The 19,343-nt window shown below is 39.9% G+C and overlaps 1 protein-coding gene across 1 annotated transcript in view; it reads right to left on the bottom strand.

Moving 5' to 3' along the window:
• The window catches only part of LOC101157335 (connector enhancer of kinase suppressor of ras 3), a 45,600-nt gene that overhangs the window by 22,588 nt on the left and 3,669 nt on the right, over positions 1-19,343 (bottom strand). The window contains exons 2-4 of the mRNA XM_004082376.4: positions 6,666-6,829; positions 2,452-2,654; positions 2,178-2,265 (exon numbers count right to left, since the gene is read on the bottom strand). Coding sequence (XP_004082424.2) covers positions 2,178-2,265; positions 2,452-2,654; positions 6,666-6,829 — 455 coding nt within the window. The remainder of the gene's footprint in view (positions 1-2,177; positions 2,266-2,451; positions 2,655-6,665; positions 6,830-19,343) is intronic.

A 19,343-nucleotide genomic window follows, 5' to 3' on the forward strand; every position in this document is an offset into this window, starting at 1 on the left:
TATGTAATTATATCCTGCAGAGAGAAAGCTGCATTTCTTAGGATTTACTCAACTTTCCTACACAGAATGCAGTCGTATTAAACGCAATAGTAGAGGTGATTGCTCTGAATCTGTTTGGCAGATCAATAGTTATGCTACATTCACTTCCATTGAAAAGTCCATGCTAGCCTGTGCAAATGCGTGTTTTGGGCTTCTGCGTTCAAAACTCACCTGTCGCTACGCAAGTTTTTATGTATGTTTTTGGGCTCTACAAACAAAATGCACAGCCATTAAACCCTTGTCCAAAGTTAAACTAGTTCAACTTTGACCTATCAGGGACACACAATTGCCAACTGCTTGAAAACTGATCATGCAGGAGGAATTTATATATGCAGTTTGTGCCCGGATGGAATTATATGACACCAACTCTTTCATATATTGGAATAGAGCTGTGAAAGAAAAAGCCTGGAGCAAGATTTACTTGACATTTTACACCAACCCCCACAACTGTGAGTACATGGGATAGTATTGGGTAGTGACAATCCAGTGTGAACACTATATGCTAAAAGTGCTTCCAAGAATGGCAGTTTAGTGCATTCTTGAACTCATGTCACATATATATCACATATATGTCACATATAGCTGTATGTAACAGCTTTAAAACGAAATTCCATGCGAGTGGGCAGTTCCCTGGGAGAAATTATTCCTCACATTATGGACAAGATCCCACGACCAGTGTGGATCAGATGACTTTATGGGCAGATCTCTGGGCCTTTGATCTGCTGTCAGAGTGGATCTGCATGGCCGAGCAGTGAAATGGCTAAGCATGAGGGCGAATACAGGCCATGTACGGAAATATCCTAACTCAGACCCCAACCTGTGACTTCCTGATCATCTGTCTGTCATCAAAACATGTTTGCTGATGGGTTCATCAGACATAACTTAGTTATGTGCCGGATTTTTAATGGATAATAAAGAACTAAAGTTGACATCTTGTTTCATCAACAGTGGGGGAAGGGTTAGGTCTTTAAAACTCTAACCTCTGGTCTAGTGGGTCAGCCAAGACGGGGGACATTTTCACAGTTTGATGGCTGTAGTCCATTGTAAGTGTAAACACAGGCTGCATTCAGCCAAAACACATAAATCGGACGATCTGAAAAAAAAAAGCCTCAATTCTTGGGTGAGGCTAATGAAGGTTTTAGCAGACCTCAGGCTGTCCTCCCTATCATAAAACTAATCGCAGAGGCAGTCTCCTGTGCAGCCTCCTTTATTAAACAAAGGCCCACATGCTGGTCCACACAAACGAGATTCAAATGTAGCCTGGATTACAGATTTTGAAAAAAAGTTGCAATTGTTCTGCCACTTTGAGAGGATTTGGAAAACTGATGGATGAAACAGTCCCTGTTCCAGTAAACTTTTCACTCAATACTTTTGGGACTCATTCCTCAGTAATCAGAGGAGTATTCTGTCTTATAACTTCTGTACTTTTGACAGAGGAAGGGGAAATATAAACCTTCTTAATGACCATGACTAAGGAGGCTACAGTAAATCACTAGAAGTGGTGAAAGCCCAGACTGTAGCGAGGAAATGGGCATTCTGGGAAAAGAGTTCATCTTGATGCCCTTTTACCCTGACAAAAAAAAGGACACCTGCACCCCTCAGAAGTCACATTCAGTGACAGCAAAGAGTAGTTTAATCCAGTCTTCTCGAAGATTGCACCGGCATACTTAGGAACGTGGCATGGAGTTGTTAAAAACCTGAGTTCAAAGCTGCAGATCTGCTTTATCGGTTTGTTCTGCTGCAGCCGCATTGGACAGCCAGAAACAGGAACCACATGGCTAAAGGAGAGCAGCGACTTGGGGAATGTTGGCAGCAGCCTTTCAAAGCTGTGCAGTTTTATGAAAATGGAAACGCGAAAGCAAGGTTTGACAATAAAAGTCCTCACGCTGAGGGGGTCGCCTCATTAACCAGCATGAAGAAGGGGAGAGAAAGTTCCCAAAAAAACATACGCTTTTGCAATTATGTGCTCAGACTGGAAGCTTCGGGTTTGTGCAGAGTCTGCCAGATTAAATCTCCCACAACACTTTACTCGCAAAATCTGAACTGCACGTCTGTGCCCCCTGGGCCGGAATGTGCTCAGTGGAAAAAAACATTATTAGATCGTGCTACATGCTAACTGTGGCGCAACAAAGGCAGACCTGCTGAACTGTGGTGGTGAGCTCCAGGCACAGCTGGATGATGGTGTTTTTAGTGGCTGTGAAGTCACTAATCCCTGTAAGGGGAGTCCTGGTGAGAGACAAAAATGACAAAAATGAGAGGATAATTTACAGATGCAAAAGTAGGCATTAAAATGAACAACTGAACCAACGGAAAATTCAGATATGAGATATTGAAACTGCATAAGTGTGCTTAGAATGTCATGTACAGCCCCTTCTGATTCTTAAACCACTAAGCGGTGTCCAGCGTCATTACCTGTCGAGCCATGCCAGGAGGCTTTTTGCTACGCCGATCAGCTCCACCACCATGGTAAGGAAGTCATTGGGTGGCTTTCGAGAAATGGTTCCATCATACTCTGGACTTTTCCTGCGATCTGCTGTAGCCGTGTACAGACTGTTGGTCGCAGCCCTCATCCTTGCAACCAGACTCCTCAAGTTGTCGGTTTCCAACCCATAGTTCTGAAAAATAAAGTTTTTTTTAAGACATGAAAATAATTATAGATCAGAAAAATTTAGGAACCCTTGGTAGTCCTGGGCCTTTTTGAGTATTTTTCCTACTTTCCTGTTCGCTCAAATAATTTATCTTTAAAACTGTTTTCTGTGGCTATGCTTGATGTCCGTCTTTTTTGCTGATGTCTTTTCATTATATTGCACAATTAATCCCCAATAAACCTGAAACTGTACAATAAACTCAATACCTAATAGTAAATTTAGGCATTTTTTTACTGCAAAAATTGAGATAAAACATGTACAGACAAATTAAAATAAGCAAATTTAAAACAAAGTAAAGTCAAAGCAAAGTAATAAATGTGTAAAAACAAAAAAACAAACTAAAAACACAGAAACATATACAGAGTTCCAAGAATTTCTTCCAAGGTGGGTCACAAGTATATTAACTCTTGTTAAGTTTGTCTTAAACCAAAAATTCCAAAGCAAATAACATTTTTGAAACCTTCAGGTTAAATTTTGAATAAAACTATTTTAATGGTAGGTCGGCATCATTCCGGCATCACTGGAAACAGCCAATGTGATTTGGCAAACTCACAGGTGAGAGTTAAAGAGGGGTACTTCATGAGAGTATTGTATCCCTTGCAACGCCTTTCAGGAGACTAGAAGTAATGACTAGAGTTTTTTTCTTGAACTGATAAGATTTAAGGCCATTCGTCTGGAAGGATATCAAAGGCGTAAAATTCCCACCACCAGTTTCCAGATTGAATCGGTTGTTTCCATGAGGCATCACCTGATGGTTATCATGCGGAGCAAAGTTAGCATTCTTGAGCCTGGGTGGTTTCCTGCCCGTGCATACCTCAGATTTATAGTCACTTTGAACAGCTCCAGTCAGCAGGTTACTGCACCGCACTACTATGCTCTTTTCCCTTGAGAGAAACTTGCTCTTCTATCAGCACAAATGGGAGGATTAATATATTTTTAAAATAATATAACAGCATGCGCTTGGCAGACAAAACAAAAAGTTTCTTTTTCTTCTGTATTTAAAATAAAATTCTCTTTTTAGTCTTATTAAACTTAATTAACATGCCACAGATTACCAAAACTTTTCACATAAATTGTTTTTAAAATGACGAGCAAAGCCATTTAAGCATTTTGCTAATGAATATTTTGACATTTCTATTGATCGGCGTCATACCAGCAGTGATTCATTTGACTTTTTCCTCTGAGATCCCTTTTACGTGATGCCAGTTAATAAGTAGGAAAAAAAACACTTTTTTCTGTCTTAGACAGGTTTTTTGAGTCACACCTAAATGTCACGACTGGTTTGAAGTTTGTTTTTTTGTACTGTCTAAAGAGCTAATGCTGTAAAAAAATTGAGACAAGTTTGAAACAGTTGCCATCAGTCTTCCTACCAACGATAGTATTGCTCAAAACGCAAATATTGAGGTTAATTCAAGGAAAATAAGGCCGCCACACATGTGAGAGTTTTCGTAGACTTCCTCAGAGGTGTCTATTTTTTTTGAGTCACTGAGACATTAGCTTTGAATCCATCTAGTGTTACAGTTAAACCACAATAGGAAATGATAAAAAAAAGTGTTGTAAGCATGAAAACTTTATGTGATGGACTTTGTTGCTATATGACTATATATGAAGATTTATTGTTTTCAAAGAAACAGCCACGGAGCAGCTAAGTTTGAGAATTACTGTAGCTCTTAGCATTAAATCTATAGAGTTCATTAAGGCTGAGATGTATCCATTAAGAATGACAGAATTTTTATTAGTTTTTACTTAAAGAAAAAAAGTTGATCTAGACTTCTATACATTTTTTGGTAAGGACAGGGGGATAGTTTTCTATCTACTGCAACATTCAACAAGTTTCTTCAAGTTTGCAACTATTTACACCTTCAGAGAATAGAAGAAGTTGACAGAACAGGTGTCACAAACACAAAGAGGGTTAGCAACAGAAAAAAGAAACCAAGAGAAAAATTATGCATTTAGGGTTCTGGTGCTGGCGGCCTGTGTGCTTCTGTCAGCTCCAATGACCTTGCCTTAGTTAACTCTAATAGAGGCTGAGGCCTCACTTCCCCTCTGGGGAAATGTAGGAAATGGGGCCCCCGTCTTAAAAGGGAACCCTAGAATACAAGAAAAGCAACGAGTGTTATGCTTCAATCAAACGGAAATGGCAACTTTAAGTCCCCAAATGCTGCATTATTTCATTAAAAATTGAGGAGGGGTGTTGAATATTTCCTCAGTAGCCGTACAGAAATATCTACGGCAATGATGAGAACATACATTTTTAGACTGGAATTTAAGACGCAAAGAAAGATGTGATGCACCATGAACAGAATTCAAAGAGATGGCAGTGTGTTAGTTGATAAAATTAAAATTTTGGCCCCCTTCCCTCTTGTTTTTAATCTAGCTTTAGAGTGACTTAGCCTCATTTTAGGCTCCTTAGAACTTAGAGCCGCCATGCGCAAGTGTTTAACGTCAAGAGTTTTAGGAGGAGATAAAGACGAAAATGCTGACACTGATCAAAATGCTGAGACCACAATCTGGAGCGTTTATGGTACAGGAAGTAATAAAAGTCCAAATGGATTCCATCTGTTGGAAAACCTGAAGCTCCTTCAGACAGTTTTCATCTTTCCTCTTTAAGAGGCGAGGCAGCCTGTTAGTTGTCTTCACATTGAGGAGAACAAAGGACAAAGATGTTTGTTTTTTTAAATAAGCCAATGGTTTATTCAGACCTCTATGACCTGACCTTGTTTTTCAGTTATGCTATTTATCCTTTACATCCTGAAGCTGCTATGTGTTGTAACAAAGCTCTGCTCCAAAGACAAAAGGCTGATGTCAAACCCAATTTGTCAGCTGGAAAAAGGTTGACATTACCGTAAGTCCTCTGAAAATACAGGTAGAAATTAAAGACTTAGTCACAAATGCCCTTATAGGTAGATACAGGCTGTCTGCTGGCGAAAAATGGGCTAACTTATCTGGGGCAAACAAGTGGCTACCATAAAGTTTTAGGATTTTAGACCGCTTGTTGAGCCTGTAGAGCAAAAATGTTCATACATATTTTTCTACGGGCATGTTGTAAGTGACAGGTTGTAGTGAACGTTTAAACATGTACTCATCACACACACACCACCTGCAAATGTGTGTGCGGCATTCGCAGGTGGTCATTACAGAGCCAGTACGCACACCTCCCTAAGCACTACAGTGCGGCATAAGTGCATTGTAAGACAGCAGCACCCATATGTCACAAGTGTGTGCGGCTTATATTAGAGAAGCATGCTACGTTCACACCGGACATGCTAAACCCACATTCAAGAAGCATGTCGTGTTAACACTGGACTGGTCCTACCCAATACTAGTGCAATACTTGTGCATGTCCGTCACCTACAGTTACACCTACTTGATGCGAAATGTTGAAGCGGTGCAAATCTTGCTCCAGGCTTTATCTTTCACAGCTCTATTCCCATATATGACAGACTTGGTGTCATAGAACTCTAGCCCGCACAAACTGCAATTGTTACACTCTCCTCCATGATCAATTTTCAAGCGGTTGGCGCTTACGTAAAGAAAGGAGACGTTACCTATATTTCGCAACCAAATCAGAGTCTTTGATTGGTCAAAGTTCGACCTAGTTTAATTTTCAATAAATGTGCGTTCAATGATGTGAACACTAGAGTTTAAAATGCAGAAGCCCGAAACACATATTTACATACTTTTCATTGGAAGTGGTCGCTTGACAATGCGTTCCCAAGAGCGCTGTGAACATAGCTACACAGACACTTTAAAATATATTACCACACGCACAACAATCATACAATCCATTTTCAGGATTTCCCTTGAGGTGGCTGTACGAGCCTCAGGGGAACTGCAAGACACACTCGTGCTCCCCTCAGGATGTGGCCGCCCTCTCTACGACCCGCCATGGGCCACCAAAAACCTGCAGCACCTGTATGAGTCAACCACTGTTTGGTTGCATGTGAATAAGGCTTAAGCAAATATAAAACAACTAACCAAAGCACAAAGCAAATCAACTGCTTCCAGGACAAGCTCTTGGTGTCCAATCCTCGCCACACCAAGCTCCTCCAGGTCTTGATGTGATATCTTCAGCAGCTGCTCCCCACTGATCTTCTCCCTCTTGAAGTTACCAACATACTGCTGCAGGTTGTCATCCAAACCTGGACGGGTACAAGGAAAAAAAGGAAAACAGAAGTCATGACACAATCATTTGAAAAATACAACAGGCTTTATGGTCATTCAACATCTATGTGAAAAATAAGAATAAAAAAAAAAGAATGCTGCCAGTTTTAATGTCCAGGTGAAGTGTGTGCTCACAGCACAGATAAGGATCAAACGGGATGCTTCCCTTTGCTGAGCAAACACATCATAAACAGTGACGGTTGAGACTAACAAGTCCGTCCAGCAGGTAAGAAGGTGGCTGCTGTAACTGTGTGTGGAAAAGACGTCTGTGCAGGTGCGGGTGCTTTGCAGTAAACATGCTGGTATCAAGGGCGTCCCCTTGGCGCAATCGAAAGCGCCAGTAACAAAAGCAACTGCTGAAGTTCCAGAATAAGCCACTGCAGGATGCAAGTCATATATTGTGCATTAGAATAAACAAACTGACAAAACATCCCCTCCCTTTGCATGCAACAGAGAGGGGGAAAAAAATAGGCCTTTGTGTGTGTGTGTTTAGCTGGGTGTAGGCATGGAAGTAAACGCCACGGCGTTCTCTATCAAAGAGCGTACAGATAGAAGGCAGCTGCAGCTCTTTGGCCTGGTGCCCTCCATCTCCGAAAGACCAGTCAGCTGCAGTTCACCCCCCCAGCTCTTTTAAACTGTTGGTTAATGTTAAGACCTTTTTTTTTAGTCACTTTGAAGATGTGAAGAGTTCTTTAAAGAAGCTGTGTAAAATGTGCAGATTTAGGTTATGAGGGAGAGCTTATGGGCGTGTTTAGCGGTCAGCCGAGGACCTTTGTGCTGTGACAATCTGTGCACCTGTTGCTGACGGTTTGCATACAGGAAAAACAAAGGAACTTGTTTGTGTGCATTCAACATTAGATTACGTGTCTATGAGTATGAGAGGCATTAGCTCAGCATGTTTGGTGGTTTAGTAGACATGTATGGATGCAGAACCATAAAACACACATATAAAGATCATATTCTACAAATAAACAGTCATTTTTCAATGTGTTGGAAATTCTATTTGTATCTCCTTAAAAACGGCTTGAAAACCCGATTTACCAATTCATAAATTCTACAAGTTACTCTTGTCCAAAAACTTTTTTTTTATTCCAGCTGTAAAACCTTTTCTGGACTCCTTCAGGTGGTGTTATGTTTTTTTTTTTTTTTTTTTTTTTATGAACAAGCTCTCAAAGCTGTTAATACTCCTTTATAGCATCAAAGTTCACTTGAAACTCCCTTTTGAAATGTTCAGAAAGGGAGTTTCACGGAGTAGCTCAATTCATATTCCCCTGCATCACAGGGAAATTCTCCAAGACTTGTTAACCATTAGCCGTCAGGAAAGTCAAGAACGGTTAGGCTCATTGCATTCTTGGCATTCCCCGGCATTCTAATTCTCAGGCAAGGCTTCGGAACAAGTTTTTTTAGATTCAACTCCGGCAGTCTGGCAAAAAAGTAAACACACATGGGGAAAAAAAAAGACTTATCCAGAAAAGGCAACGTTTGTCTTTCCTGCTTTGTTAAAAGGCATTTCCTGTGGAATGGTGCCAAGGTCTTTGAAAAGGTAAAGAATTCAACAATGGAAAGTTATTGTTTAAAATGCAACAGTGGCTATTTTGGCTTTAAATGCACAACTGAAAACAGTCTGGGAATAAATGTTGAGGTATTACTTTCTCAGTAATAATTAATGAACGAATAGCTCATCCTCTCTTGTATTTAGTTTCACTTATTGGCAAGATGTTTTCCCCTAGTTTCGCGCTTAAGCTTAAAACAAAACCAAAAAGGTCAAAAAAATTAATTATGTACAATAAATAGAGCAAGAGGACTTTTTTTGCACCACTGAGTTGTGCCTCATAATACTAAGCAATGAGGAAAAAGCACTGTTTTTGTTAGATCAATGCAGCCTCCCCCTGGATTTAATTCCTGACACCTTCAGAGTAAAAGAAAAAAAAAAGGGATGTCCTTACAGTCCTTCTAAAACATTTATTGTGTGGCGATCAATTGCGGCTGGCTGGCTGGCTGGCTGGCGTGTGAAACTATCAATTTTCATTAAGGGCTGAGAAACCAGTAAACGAGATAGTGTGTCACTTTATTGTGAATCGACTTGAGGAGGTGACAGGGGGGTTGGTGCTGTGGGAAGGCTTTTTTTTTTTTTTTCTTGCTTTAAAGCCTGCAGTGGGTGAAGCGCTCAGGCAGTGGCTTTATGACCTGCAGAACACTTGCAGAACGCTACAAATGTGCACAAACCAGACTAAGCGAGTGTGGAACAACCAAATGGCTCTAATGTCACCTCTAATGTCCTCTAATGTCGCCATGAAGGTCAATGACCTTCATGGCCCTCATAAAATTCATCCAATCATTTGAAAGGATTCAGAGTGTTAGAAAACAAAACAGTTATGGCCTAATTTGATCATTTTATTGTGTATTTTGAGTCATCAGTTCCTTAAAACAATTAAATGCCAGCTTGTTTGTAAAAAAAAACATGGAAAAATTAAACAGTATTGATAAAAAAAGTGCGCTGTAAAAACAGTAACGTTCTTATCATTAGATCATGAAGCATAAAAACGAAATCATTCTAAAGTTTAGTTGTGTTGTTTAGTACAAAATAAAAGCACGAATTGCCTTTTCAGGCAATGTTCACACCTTCTCAAACCAATAAATGCTTATTGACGTTGTCTGGCTCAAACATGGTGGCGTTTTGGTACCTACAGTTGTGGGTACCAAACACTTATTGCAGGGCGAACAGTTTTGGTACCTACACAGTCTGTATCTCGAAAAAACGGCCACAGAATTGACTTAATTTTGCTGTAGCCCTAAGGACTACACTTTTTCTTTGGGTGATGTCACACTCACTCAGCCTGGTTCTCTTACACATCTAAAGGACAAAACATTACAGAAATGAAATATTCAAAGGAAATGACCGAATGACAGCTTGCTTAAGATGTTTTACTGTGATCCATTGGATGAGAGGACAGTTGTCTCACATGGGGCATATCTCAGCTTTGCACTTGCTGTTTACTGTGAGGTCCTTCTTACCACCCACTCTCTGGGTTTCAGTAAACAGTCATTATTGGCACAACAGGTTAGCAACACAAGTGCCTTAGCTCAGCTTTGGATAAATATAGCTGAACGGGCATATTTCTGGACAGCTGGACAAGCTAGAATTGAGCTATCTGGGCAGCATCTACACAACTGAACCCAGTTGGAGGCTTTCATGCCTCGACAGCCTACTTAGAGGCTGTCAAGGCACACGATTTTGAGCAATACAGACAATAAAGCCTTTCTCCTCGTAAAAGTTGGATTTATTTCTGTCTCAAACTCAGCTATTCTGGGATATTTGGTAACAAACAAGTAACTGAGTTCATTGCTGTGGTATATACAGAATAGTACGTCTAGCTAAATTAATGGTTAGTATTAAAAACCTGAAACAAAATTAAAAATAAAAAGAAAGCAATGGCTTCCGTCCAGATTTTGGTAGCCAACTTTTTGTTCACAGAGCTTTGATTATACAACCAAAACAAGCTCCCTCCCCCATCTTTGAACCCCTCCCTGTGCTCCCATAGGGAGTTGTATCCACCCTGAAACACACAAGCGCGCACACACAGGTCATTATTCCCTCTGAGGTAGCCAGTGGGAAAGCTCCTGAGTGTAGAAAAGCAAAGCCACTGTAACTCCGCCGTCTTTAAATGTCAGCCTGGCCTCTGAACCTGTGGGGAATGGTCAGGAATTTGACTCATTGTTCTGCGTTGAGCAGCTCCATTGTGGGAACCCTGCGGCATGCTGGCACAATGGTTCCTGACTGAATCAAGCGCGCTGTAATTAGAAGCAAAGAACAAGCTCCTCTCGGCTGCTGCTAAGCTTTCCCCCCCAATGCATGACTTCACAGAACAACAAAGCTTGTTCACACATTGGGAACTGAAGTTGCACAGTGATGGTGCACAACTCTTCTCGCTATCCATTCATTTATCCACTGAGAACAGGAGAGAATGTTACTTTCTTTGTCTCAAACAAGCCATCCGCTCAAGGACAAGTTGAAAGATACTAGCATTTGTTTCCTCAACAACTCTATCTGCTCTGGAGATAAATTTGGTTACCAAGTATAAATATGTGATGAACTCTTTCAAAAGTGCTTTCAGTCCCCAAAATATGTAGGCCAGTGTGTACTTTTCTAAATATACGAGTACAAGCAAGCGCTAATCCTTTTTTTTGGCCCCATTATTCTAACCTTTAGTTAACAAAGAGTGTTTCACGTGATCTCTAAGACAGGCCGCTGTAAAGTGGCCGTTACTTGTGCGGAGTGGGTTTCATAAGTGAGAGAAAGCAGCTGATGCCGGTTCTTTCATGGGAAGACAAAAGCAGCTCTGTCTCTTTCTGGGTGATGGATGATGACTGATGAGAAAAGAGGGGTTAAAGTTCACTGGGTTGTTGCTGTTTAAGCACATCAGCTCAAATAACCCTCATTTGTATGACATGTATGATGTGCTTTAAAAATGTAATATTTACTTTGTTCCTTTTATTATTACTACAAAATAGGATAGGCTGATTGAAGATCACTTGTCTTCAGTGGTGAATGACACTACTTGGTTGACCTATTTATGTGATTTACTGGCAACCTGACTCGTCCGTTGAGACCTACAGTCACCTTAGTTTGGGTATGGAAAGCAGATGATTTGATATGAAGCAAAGCTCCAATCTTGGTGAGCAAGCCAACCAATAGAAGCCCTATTGGAATGCCAGTTTAAAGGTCATGCAGGTCAGATCTGATGACCATGGGGAGATTGTGAGGCTATGATGGCTCTAGGCCACAAACTGAACATAAGGAGGAGGAAAAACAAGTGGGACACAGAAACAAGCACCAAGTGTCTCTGGAACTATGAAACTGCCTTGTCTGAGCCTAAGGCCATCGACAAACCAGACTACGGCTGCCTGGGTCACTGAGGCCACATTCACACTCACACGTTTTTGTTTTCAGATCGTACATACTCATATTCCAACAAAGTTTTCTGACAAAATAAAAAATCCACATATCAATGCAAAACTGGAAGCAGTAGTCACAATTAAACTGTGATGTTTTCATAATATCAAGCTGTGCTATAAGCATGTTGCAAAGGACCGCGACAATTGTGACAAATGGTTACCTTATATGTGCTTCAAGTTCTTCATGTATCGCTAAATATATTTTCATTGCAATTTTGATCGTTAATATTGCAAATCGTGGAGCCCTACTGGATACTTAGTCCTGCTATGACACTTACCATTATTTAATTATCCAGTTACGTCCAAATGAACTTCAGAGAGTTAAGGAAGCACAAATATTTGCCCAATAAGATCATTGGTGATGACAGGAAGGAGTGTCACCACTCCTCCCCGGTCCACTTCCAGATCCCGGTTGTCCAACTGGATGTAATTTCCTTGCTTATGGAGGATTTGCATCTATTCGCAATAGTTTATTTAGGTAGGTGTTAAAGCTTTAAACTTTATCTTAGAAAAACATAAACACTTCTCACATTTCAGCCATCTCTGCAGGCTGAAGATCATTACCACCACCATAAACACACACTAAAAAAAGCAGCTAAGACCTCAAAAATGTCTCAGACATGCCCTCCCTTTCTATACTTTGTCTTGTTCTTGCCCTCCAGACAGCATAATATTGTGCGATTCCCGGCCTCTACAGCACTGGTATTGTTGTGGTTTCACGGTCGATGAGGGAACAGGGGAAGTGACTCTTTTGTGTCTTAAACACAGTTGTTTTAATAGAGAGTTTCACTTCTGTAATTTAAGGATGAACTGTTTAGAAGGTTTAATAGCTTCAGCGTTGATGCTAAAGATAATAACAACAACACTTATCATCACGTGTGGCCTCACAAAGACTGGGATGGATGGGATCCTCCATAAAAGACGTGATTTAAAAATATATATTAAAAATACTTGTGCGTCCTTACCTTGAGGAACTGACTGAGAAAAGACAAGTATTTAACCTCAATAAGTTCAAGAGAGAGAAAAAATGTTGTTATGCACTTTATTTAAAGACATCTCTAAGTGTTCCTGTACTCTCAGTGTGGTAGTTTCCCATCACATGTACAGTGTTTGATCATGGTGGCCCTGCGTGCTGATTACAGACCCATTAACCAACACCATAATAGCGGCCTGTGGAACCAAGAATAAAGATGTACAAGGTTTGAGAGGGAAAATGAGAACCACTCATTTAGCTTTCCATGGGAAAATTGTTTTGTTCGCTGCCCCCCATGTGGATTACTTGTTTTGAAGCTCAGACAAATTTATATCTGTACCCAGTGCAGTGTTTTGATGCGTTTGTTGTAGACCGGCACGCCAGACAATTGGAAAGATTCGGTTGAGCTTTGAATCATAAGAGATCAGATTCACTATTTTGCTTCTTTAATTTTGAATACAGCTTCTTCTAAGCACCATGGGGTAAAGAAAGAAAAAAAGAGGGGAGTTGGTTGTGATAGAAAACAAAATACACTTTGATTTTATTGATTTATTTCAAGCATTGTAGTCAAAGCAATAAAGAATTTACACATATTTAAGGCTCAACTACTCCAAGCACAAAAAAAAGATGCCTTTAAAAAAAAGAAAACATATTTAAAAGGATCCGTTATGTAATGGTCTTTAATTTGCAATAAAACTGTTAGGTTGAGGGCAAACATTTGACTTACAGATTAAAACATATTAAAAGAAAATGTAAATGGGCCCAAAGTCAGTTTCTACAGCCTTAGTGACGTGCACCTCTACAGGTGCTGGGGGTTCTTGGGTTGTCTGGGCCTGTGGAGAGTCGTAAAGAGGACCGCCATTATCTTAAGGGGACCGCAGATGTGTCTCTCACTTTATTTGTGGCTCGTGCGGCCGCCTTAAGGGACGTAATGAAAATGAAAAGTACAATAGTTATGCCTGTGGTGACTGCATCATGAAGTATCCGTAAGGCTAAAGTTTTTGGCCCAGATCAACCGGTATCTAACCATAAGGGCAGTTATGACTAAGGCTTTAGTCAGTCACTATGAACTCTTTGGCACTTGGGTAGAATGACAGCACTAACAATTTTCATAGCTTGGCTTAGTTTGGTTTGCTTTTACACACAGTTCCCTTCAAAACGAAACTAAATAACGAAAGCGGAGTAAGCTGACTGAAACAATCATACCGTTCCATACTATTCCATACGGCTCACTTGGGGTCAGTATTTTCTGACCAAGACAGAAAAAAAGAACGTGAAGAAAATCGTTCAGTCCTGCTGATCTTCACATCATCACATAAAATATATCCTCACAGTAAGAAGTTTACCTTGTTAGACGTACAGTTTGCCGGTTTCCAACGTTTTCACCAGTTCTGCTTTTTTTGTTTTGCACTGTGGGCCACTTTTTTCACGCACGTCGGTGACATTATTTACGCACATTACTCCAATTTTGAAGTCTTTGCACTGGCTCCCAGTCAGCTTTAGGATCGATTTTAAGGTTCTTTTATAAGTTTATAAAAGTTTAAATGGAACTGGACCCTCATTTTTTAATCAGATTTACTTTTGTTTATGACCCTCCCAAAGCCCTCAGGTCCACAGGTGCAGGTCTGCTGGTGGTCCCAAAGGTCAGATCTAAAACCCACGGCGAGGCCTCCTTTCAGCACTGTGGGCCTCGCCTGTGGAACAGCCTGCCTGAGGATGTGAGGGCTTCAACCACTGTGGAGGTTTTTAAGAAAAAATTGAAAACACATATTTTTAGTAAAGCTTTTACATGATTTTTTACTTGTCCACATGTTTTCATTTGATTTTATACAATTTTAACAACTAATTTGATTTGTTTTGGTTTTAATGGTGGGGTGTGTATGTGTTTTTATTAATTCATTTATTTTGATTATTATTGGTATTATTTTTCCTATGTTTATTATTTTTACTACTATATTTTTTATCCTATTTCCTATTTTTATTCGATCTCTGGGAAGTACTTTGAGATGCTCTGTAGCATGAAAAGCGCTATATAAATAAAGTTGAATTTGAATTCACTCCCTTTAATTCCACACTTGGTCAGATGAGACCTTCACTCTTAAAAGGATCAGGGTTTGTTTGCTTGTTTGCTTCACACCAGAATTCAGTTGAGCTGTCACACTTGCTAAAAAGCAGAAACAACAAATCATGGTGCAAATGAAACCAAACATCCAAAGAACCCAATTTTACATCAGAAAAACACTAACATGTTTTTGAAAATATTCTTTTTATCACGTCATCATTCATGACAATTCCAGGAACAAATGTGTTTTTTCTCCCTCTTTTGTTAGATGTTGTCATGTGTGCACGAATTGGCGACAACCGTGGAGCTTCAAATCAACCTAAACAAACCACTTGTCACATGATCACACACTTGGTCAACCTTTTTCCCCTCCATCCCTGGAATAGAATGATTGGATTCAATGGCAGTTGAAATTACAAGACTGATGTTTAGGTCAGGAAATGAAAAAACAAAATGTCAAAATGTTTCAGAGTGTCAGTAGTTTTGCTAAGACAACATGTAACTGAAATAGAAACACTCACAGATGTACAAACCCCCTTTAGGAGCAAATAGTGGCCCGTGTGTTCAGAAATGTTCCTGAGAAACATCTTTGAATCCATCCGTGAGAAACTGAACTTTCTAAATTACCAGCACTCTGGCTTCCCTAAAATAAAATATGTTTCTTTTATCTGTTGAATTGCATATTAACAGGCTAAAATGCTTCCATCTACTGTTATTTGTTTAGATAAACTCTCATTCTTCCCTTTTTAATATGATTTTCTCTAGCTAAAATAAAACACATTCATTTTAAGTCTGAAAACACAAGAAAGTGTTTTGACGTGCAAGTAAATACTGAATGGTTCAGGTATCAGTTAAAACATATCAGTTGCAATTTTGTCAAATCTTTGTAAAACTTCTCATCATTAAGAAGAAAGACAGAATGATTAAAGAAGTCACAAACCAACCTCGTCATGACTACACAGTGTGTTGTACAATGACGAAAGCATACATTCCCCACATGTCAAACAAAGGGAGCTAATTCATAAAAAACAGAAGGAGCAGTTAAATGAATTATGTAATGAAATACATCACTCGTCAGCCTACACGCTGTGGGCAGCTTATTCTGCTCTGCTTATTGTGAGGGATAAGGGACGCTGACTCATATTCCTGCGGAGATAACAGCGACTGACTTGACAGTGTGTCACATTCAGAGCACGGCGAAGGGAGCCTATGACGAACACAAACAATGCACGCTGTGCTGGAGCGTCTCTCTGGACAGGCTGTCTTTGATTTTGGCGACATTCTGTTCACCTCCTCAAAACCAGCATTGGATATCTGACAAACACTGGTAAATCTGTTCTCAGCGGCAGGAGAGCTTTACTGGTGAAGCAACACGAACCTTTGTTGAACTAGTTATGACATATTCATTCCTTTTACCATAAATGTTTTGTATGCTGTTGGACAACGTGCCACAATAGAGCTGATGAGCAGGCGACACTGGTTTCCCAGGTGTTTGTATGAAAGGAGACAAAAAGAGAATCAAAGAAAGCCCCAGTGGGAGCTTCTTTAGGTCCAGCAGCCCCTTAAACAGCCAATCCCAAGTCTCGTTTAAACCCATATTTACAGCACAGTTTGAGCAATATAATGGCTTAATATAAGAGGAACCAATGTTGTTGGTAAAAAAACGTCAGTTGACTTGCTGGGGGGGTGACTGAATTGACAAACAAAAAAGTGTCTGTCAGGTATTCCATCGCAATACCTGCATGCTGCTGGTAGACAACAAGGAAGTAAACGAATAAAGCACAAGTACAGTACAGGTACAACTGGACAGCTCTTCCCAGAGGGTACACAGTTTGAATGACTTTGCAATAGTTGGCACTGCCTGAGAAGTCTGTACTGGTTTTTCAGTCGTAAACAAACGCCTGGCACAACCCAGCTATATTACGAGCTTTATGACTTTCCAACAGACAAAGTAACTTGCATGTAAAATCCCCATTCAATAATCAGAGCAACAGTCCTACTTATGGTGTTCCAGGTGATTTCCAACTTTGTTTTGACGTTTTTATTAGCTGTAACTAGTCTTCAACGCACGATCCGGAGAGGAAACAGACGAGCCTTTTAGGACATTTTTGTATCCACTGAACTGTAGATTTCCCAAACGGAAAAAATGAGCTTCAGAGAATTCAAAGAGCTTGGCACAAAAGCTATCCTAACAGTGTATTATTGTAACAATAATAATAAAAAGTGGATGATAAAAGGGTCAGAAGTATCTTTTTCGATTTGAAGATTACATTTCCTGAAAGGCCTGAAATTTTAAACTGTGAGAACTCGTCTGGACATGTTCTGAACCGACCAAATTATGTCCAAATGCCCAGATAAACCTTAAAAAAAGGGGTGGCGGTTCATAAAATTACAGACCACTCTATAATCATGCTGACATTTAACTCCATTACGGAGGGAGCAGGTGGTGGGGTTAGGGAGCTCGGACCGCCGGTAAACCCCCTCACTGATTAAATACAAACTGGATTTTAAAGCCATTAAAAGCAACAGAAGATACGCGTGACCTGTTGAGGCAGCTCACTCTGACAGCCATAGGTTTAGTCTGAAACTATAAAAGCAGCTGCATTCCTCTCATGTTCTGAGGTTATCTAAGCAGAAATACATTAGCATCACTTTGATAGCTATATAAACTTCCCTCTTGGGTTTCAATTTTTAAAACTAGCAGGGATTTGAGCTCAAATCTGGATCACTTAAAATGCCTGACTCAGCAGGAATGGGGGAGCAAAACATTTCACATAAGGACGTCAGTTATCATGTGATCACTATTTACATAGAAGGGAAAATGTCCCGCTGGTCGTTGTAAGCTTAGATCATGTCAGAGATTTGCAATGCACATGTTTTTAGTTTGAATGAGAGGCAAACAGGTCTGGCTCAGGGTTACCAGGATGCTGGGAAACCCTGTCTCCTGGGCTCGCCCTGCAAGAAAGCCTGCTGGGTATGCATACAAATGGAGACTGATACTGTGCTGCAGATAAAAAAAAATCAACAAAGTGACAAAAACCTGACAGATCTCTTCAGGTTTTGCAGTCAGAATAAGGGAATAAAGAATTTCTCGCAAAAATGTGAATTGATCCCAGTCCACACAGCTCTATTTTAGTCTCCCGAGCACTTTAACAGGCACATTCATCAGAAATGCTTTTTTCCTAAAAAAAAAATAAAATCTAATGTTAGAGAATTAAGAGCTGTAGATCTGTGAGACATCGGGGATTCCTGTTACTTTTTTGAATGTTCCTAAAGGGAAACACATTTCCACAGCTTTTAAAGAAAAGGATTGGATCATTTCGTTACTCGTTCTCCTTGGAGCATGTGCAAACACCCTGTACAGCATACGGGTTGCTAAAAATAAGATTGATGATGACTGCGATGCCTATCCAAATACAGACCTCCACTGCTTCATTCAGCTGATGCAAAGTAGGATGCCTTAATAGGGGTTCTGCGTCTGCGATGCGTCTGCTCACACTACTGCTCAGGAAGTGTGTCCAAATCTGATACAGATCACCGGCCATCATTTGCTCACACCTTCCAACAGTCTCCAGAGATAAGGCCGCTCAAGGAACCCACCGGTGAGGTCACTTTAGCATTCAAAGAGTTAAGCACGGCTGTGCTATTTGGCAGATGTGCCTGGGCAAATACAAAAGAACATTCAGAGCATGTTTGTCACCCCGCTGACAAGCTAACTACCTTCATTGGCACCTCTGTGTTACTTGACAGACGTGACATGGGAAAAATCCTTGTTGCTATCCACAACACATGTCAAACAAACCACTAACACGGGTTTGGGAGATTTCTTGAAGATCTAACCAATGGGAGCAATACCACATCCGACTTTTTTTATTTTTTATTAAAGCGATCAGTTATTGAACATATTTGAAGTTATATTCTATAGAAAAGATGGGCATTAAGTCTTTAACAAGTCTTTAAAACATCAGAATACTTTTGAATAACTCAACATGGGACAAAAATATTGGATAAGGCTTTATAATAAAACTCCTGAATAATCTAGTCATAATATATTAACAAGCATTGGTAATGGGTTTAAGAGCCTTTTAAAGACATTTATAAAGTTACATTTTCATACTGTATACTATTTTCATTTTTTGTACCAGCAAATAGCCCACACTTTAGATTAAGAGGCTGGAAAACACTCAAACTATTGACAAAGACAGTTGATATGTTTGTTATTCACTTAAAAATAAGCCATGTGAAGATTAACACATTGGTTTCAGATTGGGGGCTGCAAAACAATCAAACTATTAAGAAAGAAACAGTTATCACTTATTAATAAATTATTAACACGTATGAAGCATTTATAGGAGATCAACACATGCTATAAAATTAACACGTAACACTTACACATTTGCGAAACAACAATCCATCCAAATAAATGTCTTGATAAATTTCTCATAAAGCCTTTACAAATGCTAATAAATTTCTTTATCAGAATCAGATTCAGAAATACTTT

This window comes from Oryzias latipes, chromosome 22 (assembly GCF_002234675.1).
Source record: "Oryzias latipes chromosome 22, ASM223467v1".
Lineage (NCBI taxonomy): Eukaryota > Metazoa > Chordata > Actinopteri > Beloniformes > Adrianichthyidae > Oryzias > Oryzias latipes.